Raw genomic sequence first — 8,642 nt, 5'->3', positions numbered from 1 at the left:
TAGCACCTCCCCCTGCCTGTGTGCGTGGGATGGATCTAACCCCCAGTAGCACCTCCCCCTGCCTGTGTGTGTGGGATGGATCTAACCCTTGGTTGCACCTCCCCCTGCCTGTGTGTAGGATGGATCTAACCCACTCTGCCCCAGTGGGAGATCCCTTGCTGTGCCAGCAGATCCCCCTTAGGTGCCCTATGGCACATGCCACACACACCGGCTCCTGTGCCAATTCCCATCATGGCGCCAGTCAGTATCCCTGGCACTTACCCGTTGTTATTATATGGGCCCTTCCATTCTGTGCCAGGGCGAGTGGCCAACTGATTCCTATTGTGCCTGCCTGGGGGGCTCCTGTGCCAATCAGTCTAACTGGCAATGACTCAGTGCTCAGTGTGCCCCCCGGCGTGGGTACAACAGGGGTTCTTACAGGGGCTCCCTGCCAGCTGCGCTTCCGCCTGAAACCCCTCCTCTTCCGGAAGGGGCGGAGTCTGTGCCAGGGGCTGGGACACTTTGCAGCTGAAGTGCAGGCGCTCGCCGGTGTGGATGCGCTGGTGCCGCACCAGGTTGTGCTTCTTGTAGAAACTGCCCCCGCACACCAAGCAGGGGAAGGGGCGCTGCCCGCTGTGGATGCCCTTGTGGCGCTCCAGGTTGGGCTTCTGTATGAAGCTGTCCCCGCAGACGTTACAGCGGAAGGGCCGCTCCCCCGTGTGGATCTTCTGGTGGCGGCTCAGGTACTGGCGGCTGCTGAAGCCTTTGCCGCAGTCGGCGCAGGTATAGGGCCGCTCCCCGGGCGCCCGCGAGTGCATTTTCTGATGCGCCGTAAGGTGAGGCTGCGCCACAAAGCTTTTCCGGCATTGGTCGCAGGAGAAGGGCTTCCCGCCCGCCCCGCAGCTGCTGCCCCCGCTCTGATGCGCCCGCTGGTGGGTGAGGAGGTGGGAGCGACAGGCGAAGCCTTTGCCGCACTCGGTGCAGCTGTGGGGCCGCTCGGCCGAATGGGCGGCTTCCTGGTGCCTGAGTAGGGCCTTGCGCTGGGCGAAGCGCTGCTCGCACTGGTCACATGGGAAGGGCGTCTCGCCCGTATGGCGCCGCCGGTGGGTGACCAGGTGCTGCTTGCGGCTGAAGCTCTTGTCGCAGTCGGCGCAAGCGAAGGGCCGCTCCCCGGTGTGGACGCGGCAGTGCGTGATGAGGTCGGCCTTGCGGTTGAAGCTCTTGCCGCACAGGTCGCAGGAGAAGGGGCGCTCGCCGGTGTGGAGGCGCTGGTGCGTCTGGTAGTTGCCCTTGTGGTTGAACTGAATGCCGCAGTGCTCGCAGGAGAACAGCTTCTCCCCCGTGTGGATGCGCTGGTGCCCCACCAGGTGGTGCCGGTAGTGGAAGCGCTTGCCGCAGACCTCGCAGGGGTAGGGCCGCTCCCCCCGGTGTGTGCGCTGGTGGCTCGTCAGGTGCGACTTGCGGATGAAACTGCGGTGGCAGTCGGGGCAGGAGAATGGCCGGTCTACCGACCCCCGTCTGTCCTGGGATTGGGCCCCCGGGGAGGGGAGGGGCGGGAAGAACCGCCTCTGAGACGCAGCATGGGAATCGGAGTCCGGCAGGTACCCGGGGGACACCCCGAAATCTGGCCCTGGGGGCAAGAAGGAGATACACATCAGTGGCTTTCCTCTCCTACATACCCCTAACTGCCCCACTAGGGGGTCAGTCTTGCTCTGTACAGAGAGATACCATGAGAGCATAGGGATTCCCCTGTACTAAGCACAATTCAGCAGGAACAGCCCCCTAAGTTTGCCCATAGCCTGTACAGAGAGATACCATAAAACTATGGCACATAGGGATTCCCCTGTACTAAGCACAATTCAGCAGGAACAGCCCCCTAAGTTTGCCCATAGACTGTACAGAGAGATACCATAAAACTATGGCACATAGGGATTCCCCTGTACTAAGCACAATTCAGCAGGAACAGCCCCCTAAGTTTGCCCATAGCCTGTACAGAGAGATACCATAAAACTATGGCACATAGGGATTCCCCTGTACTAAGCACAATTCAGCAGGAACAGCCCCCTAAGTTTGCCCATAGCCTGTACAGAGAGATACCATAACACTATGGCACATAGGGATTCCCCTGTACTAAGCACAGTTCAGCAGGAACAGCCCATATATAGGTAGTTACACAGCACTACACACAGGGTATCCCAGTTATAGTTACACACACACACTAGGGCTAATGGCTGTAGGAGCCAATCACAGTGCCAGGTTGCAGTGACTCACCCAGGAAGCTGTAGTCCTGACAGTCGGATTCAGGCGAGAGGCTCACATCCACCTCTTCCTCCTCCTTTATGATAATGTGCAGCTCCGGCTCCCCTGCAGGGGGCAAGTACCGTGTTTAACCCCTTATGTACCAGTGCCTGGGTAACTGCCCTCTATCTTCATCATCTCGCCATGTTTAACCCCTTACATACCCACTCTCTGGTCTGAACTGTCCCTCCCTCCCATTCCCCTCAGTCACTATCCCCCACTCCCCAACATGTTTAACCCTTTATCTACCGGTGCCTGAGTAACTGTCCTTGTCCTTCCCATCCTCCTCTCTGCCCCCTCAGTCACTAACCCCCTCTCCCCAACACGTTTAACCCTTAATATGCCTGACTCCCTCTCCCTACGTTAACCCCACAGCCTGAGTAAAGCTGCTCATTAGGTTTGGTCCGTGGGCCGAACGACTGGATCATAACTGGCGCCTATGCAGGCCAATCAGGAGAGGACACGCCCACACAGTCCCTGCCCATTGTGATTTTCAAACTTGACCAACAGATATGTGGCCCATAATTCTATGGGAGGGGCAGTTGTGGGGGGCCCCATACACGGGCAGAGAAACTGCCAGCCTGGTGCGGAGGGGGCTGCCACCCTATACTTGCCCGTGTATGGCCAGTGTAACTGCGCGCACCGTGCCCCCCATCATCTCTTCTCCCTTCAAACATACTGAGTGCCCCTCACTCTTGCACTCTGTTTAACCCCTTCTCTACTACTGCCCCTTTCATACAGCTGGTCTCCTGTACTGCCCCTATATATATTACACTGGTGATGCCCCCCCTGCCCCATCTCACCTGCACTTCTTTTCTGGGGGGCATGAAAAGTCTCCGACTCCAAATCAGCCCAGTTGTCTCTCCGTATCAGCAGCCCTGGGGCACAAAGGGGCAAAAGAGATAAAGAAAGTGAGGCAAACAGCTTAACAAGAGGTAGTCTAGACATGTTCCGCCGTATGTCTCGCTCTATGGGGACACACAGGGGGGCAGTGAGGAGATACAGATATTAGGGGGACAGACAGGGGGGCAGTGAGGAGATACAGATATTAGGGGGACAGACAGGGGGGCAGTGAGGAGATACAGATATTAGGGGGACAGACAGGGGGGCAGTGAGTAGATACAGATATTAGGGGGACAGACAGGGGGCAGTGAGGAGATACAGATATTAGGGGGACAGACAGGGGGGCAGTAAGGAGATACAGATATTAGGGGGACAGACAGGGGGGCAGTACAAAGATAAAGATATTAGGGGGGCAGTGAGTAGATACAAATATTAGGGGGGCAGTGAGTAGATACAGATATTAGGGGGGCAGACAGGGGGGCAGTGAGTAGATACAGATATTAAGGGGAAAAACAGGGGGGCAGTGCGTAAATACAGATATTAGGGTAGCAGTGAGTAGATGCAAATATTAGGGGGGCAGTGAGTAGATACAAATATTAGGGGCAGTGAGAAAATAGGGGCAGTGAGTAGATACAATATTAGGGGGGCAGTGAGTAGATACAGATATTAGGGGGGCAGTGAGTAGATACAGATATTAGGGGGGCAGTCAGTTGGGGGAGTAGATACAGATATTAGGGGGGCAGTGAGTAGACACAAATATTAGGGGGGCAGTGAGTAGATAGATATTAGGGGGGCAGTGAGTAGATAGATATTAGGGGGGCAGTGAGTAGATAGATATTAGGGGGCAGTGAGTAGATAGATATTAGGGGGGCAGTGAGTAGATACAGATATTAGGGGGGCAGACAGGGGGGCAGTAAGGAGATACAGATATTAGGGGGGCAGTGAGTACATACAGATATTAGGGGGGCAGTGAGTAGATACAAATATTAGGGGGGCAGTGAGTAGATACAGATATTAGGGGGACAGACAGGGGGTCAGTGAGTAAATACAGATATTAGGGGGGCAGTGAGTAGATGCAAATATTAGGGGGGCAGTGAGTAGATACAAATATTAGGGGGGCAGTGAGTAGATACAGATATTAGGGGGGCAGTGAGTAGATACAAATATTAGGGGGCAGTGAGTAGATACAGATATTAGGGGGGCAGACAGGGGGGCAGTGAGTAGATACAGATATTAGGGGGGCAGTGAGTAGATACAGATATTAGGGGGGCAGTGAGTAGATACAGATATTAGGGGGGCAGTGAGTAGATACAGATATTAGGGGGGCAGTGAGTAGATACAAATATTAGGGGGGCAGTGAGTAGATACAAATATTAGGGGGGCAGACAGGGGGGCAGTGAGTAGATACAGATATTAGGGGGACAGACAGGGGGGCAGTGAGTAGATACAGATATTAGGGGGGCAGACAGGGGGGCAGTGAGTAGATACAGATATTAGGGGACAGACAGGGGGGCAGTGAGTAGATACAGATATTAGGGGGACAGACAGGGGGGCAGTGATAGATATTAGGGGGACAGACAGGGGGGCAGTGAGGAGAAACAGATATTAGGGGGACAGACAGGGGGTCAGTGATAGATATTAGGGGGACAGACAGGGGGGCAGTGATAGATATTAGGGGGACAGACAGGGGGGCAGTGAGTACATACAGATATTAGGGGACAGACAGGGGGTCAGTGATAGATATTAGGGGACAGACAGGGGGTCAGTGATAGATATTAGGGGGACAGACAGGGGGTCAGTGAGTAGATACAGATATTAGGGGACATACAGGGGGGCAGTGATAGATATTAGGGGGACAGACAGGGGGGCAGTGAGTAGATACAGATATTAGGGGACAGACAGGGGGGCAGTGAGTAGATACAGATATTAGGGACAGACAGGGGGGCACTGAGTAGATACAGATATTAGGGGGACAGACAGGGGGGCAGTGAGTAGATACAGATATTAGGGGGACAGACAGGGGGGCAGTGAGTAGATACAGATATTAGGGGGACAGACAGGGGGGCAGTGAGGAGATACAGATATTAGGGGGGCAGACAGGGGGTCAGTGATAGATATTAGGGGGACAGACAGGGGGGCAGTGAGTAGATACAGATATTAGGGGGACAGACAGGGGGGCAGTGATAGATATTAGGGGGACAGACAGGGGGGCAGTGAGGAGAAACAGATATTAGGGGGACAGACAGGGGGGCAGTGAGGAGATACAGATATTAGGGGGGCAGACAGGGGGTCAGTGATAGATATTAGGGGGACAGACAGGGGGGCAGTGAGTAGATACAGATATTAGGGGGACAGACAGGGGGGCAGTGAGTACATACAGATATTAGGGGGACAGACAGGGGGTCAGTGATAGATATTAGGGGGACAGACAGGGGGGCAGTGATAGATATTAGGGGGACAGACAGGGGGGCAGTGAGTACATACAGATATTAGGGGACAGACAGGGGGTCAGTGATAGATATTAGGGGGACAGACAGGGGGTCAGTGAGTAGATACAGATATTAGGGGACATACAGGGGGGCAGTGATAGATATTAGGGGGACAGACAGGGGGGCAGTGAGTAGATACAGATATTAGGGGACAGACAGGGGGGCAGTGAGTAGATACAGATATTAGGGGACAGACAGGGGGGCACTGAGTAGATACAGATATTAGGGGGACAGACAGGGGGGCAGTAAGGAGATACAGATATTAGGGGGACAGACAGGGGGGCAGTGAGTAGATACAGATATTAGGGGGACAGACAGGGGGGCAGTGAGTAGATACAGATATTAGGGGGACAGACAGGGGGGCAGTGAGGAGATACAGATATTAGGGGGGCAGACAGGGGGTCAGTGATAGATATTAGGGGGACAGACAGGGGGGCAGTGAGTACATACAGATATTAGGGGACAGACAGGGGGGCAGTGAGTAGATACAGATATTAGGGGGACAGACAGGGGGGCAGTAAGGAGATACAGATATTAGGGGGGCAGACAGGGGGGCACTGAGTAGATACAGATATTAGAGGGACAGACAGGGGGGCAGTAAGGAGATACAGATATTAGGGGACAGACAGGGGGGCAGTAAGGAGATACAGATATTAGGGGACAGACAGGGGGGCAGTGAGTAGATACAGATATTAGGGGGACAGACAGGGGGTCAGTGATAGATATTAGGGGGACAGACAGGGGGTCAGTGAGTAGATACAGATATTAGGGGACAGACAGGGGGTCAGTGATAGATATTAGGGGGACAGACAGGGGGTCAGTGATAGATATTAGGGGGACAGACAGGGGGGCAGTGATAGATATTAGGGGGACAGACAGGGGGCAGTGATAGATATTAGGGGACAGACAGGGGGTCAGTGATAGATATTAGGGGACAGACAGGGGGTCAGTGATAGATATTAGGGGGACAGACAGGGGGTCAGTGATAGATATTAGGGGACAGACAGGGGGGCAGTGATAGATATTAGGGGACAGACAGGGGGTCAGTGATAGATATTAGGGGGGCAGACAGGGGGGCAGTGATAGATATTAGGGGGACAGACAGGGGGTCAGTGATAGATATTAGGGGACAGACAGGGGGTCAGTGATAGATATTAGGGGGGCAGACAGGGGGGCAGTGATAGATATTAGGGGGACAGACAGGGGGTCAGTGATAGATATTAGGGGGACAGACAGGGGGTCAGTGATAGATATTAGGGGGACAGACAGGGGGGCAGTGATAGATATTAGGGGGGCAGACAGGGGGGCAGTGATAGATATTAGGGGGACAGACAGGGGGGCAGTGATAGATATTAGGGGGACAGACAGGGGGTCAGTGATAGATATTAGGGGGACAGACAGGGGGGCAGTGATAGATATTAGGGGGGGCAGACAGGGGGGCAGTGATAGATATTAGGGGGACAGACAGGGGGTCAGTGATAGATATTAGGGGGACAGACAGGGGGGCAGTGATAGATATTAGGGGGGCAGACAGGGGGGCAGTGATAGATATTAGGGGGACAGACAGGGGGTCAGTGATAGATATTAGGGGGACAGACAGGGGGGCAGTGATAGATATTGGGGGACAGACAGGGGGGCAGTGATAGATATTGGGGGGCATGGGGCCAGTAGGGGCCACAGCAGTCAGTGCTCCTCACCCAGCGACGTTACAAGCTCGAAGTTGTGCATCATGACCTCCTTGTACAGCTCCTTCTGCCACTCGGCTAAACATTCCCACTCCTCCTCGGAGAAATACACGGCCACATCCTCAAATGTCACCAACTCCTGTAACCAAGGGACCGAGGGTCTCAGTACCAAGAGCTGGGGAAGCACCCGGGCACTCACTGGCACTGAGAGAGTTAATGGCATCAAAAGGCATGGCTGCTTGAGAGAAGGCTGAGGGCAGGAAAGGAGAGGGTTAAAGGGAAAGGAAGGGATGGCTGGCAGAGAGAGGGCTAGGGGCTGAAGTAATGACTGGCAGGGAGAGGGTTAAGGGAATGACTGGCAGGGAGAGGGTTAAGGGCTGAGGGAATGACTGGCAGGGAGAGGGTTAAGGGAATGACTGGCAGGGAGAGGGTTAAGGGCTGAGGGAATGACTGGCAGGGAAAGGGTTAAGGGCTGAGGGAATGACTGGCAGGGAGAGGGTTAGGGGAGTGACTGGCAGGGAGAGGGTTAGGGGAGTGAGTGGCAGGGAGAGGGTTAAGGGAGTGAGTGGCAGGGAGAGGGTTAAGGGAGTGAGTGGCAGGGAGAGGGTTAGGGGAGTGAGTGGCAGGGAGAGGGTTAGGGGAGTGAGTGGCAGGGAGAGGGTTAGGGGAGTGAGTGGCAGGGAGAGGGTTAGGGGAGTGAGTGGCAGGGAGAGGGTTAGGGGAGTGACTGGCAGGGAGAGGGTTAGGGAGTGAGTGGATGGGAGAGGGTTAGGGGAGGTGAGTGGAGGAGAGGGTTAGGGGAATGAGTGCAGGGAGAGGTTAGGGGAGTGAGTGGCAGGGAGAGGGTTAAGGGAGTGAGTGGCAGGGGAGAGGTTAGGGGAGTGAGTGGCAGGGAGAGGTTAGGGGATGAGTGGCAGGGAGAGGTAGGGGGAGTGAGTGGCAGGGAGAGGGTTAGGGGAGTGAGTGGCAGGGAGAGGGTTAGGGGAGTGAGTGGCAGGGAGAGGGTTAGGGGAGTGATGGCAGGAGAGGTTAGGGAGTGAGTGGGAGGGAGAGGTTAGGGGAGTGAGTGGATGGGAGAGGGTTAGGGGGATGAGTGGCAGGGAGAGGGGTTAGGGGAGTGAGTGGGCAGGGAGAGGGTTAAGGGGAGTGAGTGGCAGGGAGAGGGGTTAGGGGAGTGAGTGGGCAGGGGAGAGGGTTAGGGGAGTGGAGTGCAGGGAGAGGGTTAGGGGAGTGACTGCAGGGAGAGGGTTAAGGGAAGTGACTGGCAGGGAGGAGGGGTTGTTAAGGGAGTGAGTGGCAGGGAGAGGGTTAAGGGAGTGACTGGCAGGGAGAGGGTTTAAGGGAGTGA

At 55.2% G+C, this 8,642-nt stretch overlaps 1 protein-coding gene across 1 annotated transcript; it reads right to left on the bottom strand.

Moving 5' to 3' along the window:
* LOC101732587 (zinc finger protein 436-like) lies at positions 1-7,690 on the bottom strand. Its single transcript, XM_031903633.1, has 4 exons — positions 7,307-7,690; positions 3,081-3,155; positions 2,251-2,343; positions 1-1,609 (listed from the first exon to the last, which is right to left on the bottom strand). The coding sequence occupies exons 1-4, from the start codon at positions 7,515-7,517 to the stop codon at positions 372-374; spliced, it is 1,617 nt and encodes a 538-aa protein (XP_031759493.1). The 5' UTR covers positions 7,518-7,690; the 3' UTR covers positions 1-371.
* Positions 7,691-8,642: the final 952 nt, after the last annotated feature.

This window comes from Xenopus tropicalis, chromosome 6 (genome assembly GCF_000004195.4).
Source record: "Xenopus tropicalis strain Nigerian chromosome 6, UCB_Xtro_10.0, whole genome shotgun sequence".
NCBI classification, from domain to species: Eukaryota; Metazoa; Chordata; class Amphibia; order Anura; family Pipidae; genus Xenopus; species Xenopus tropicalis.
This window is presented reverse-complemented; position numbering and strand designations above follow the sequence as displayed.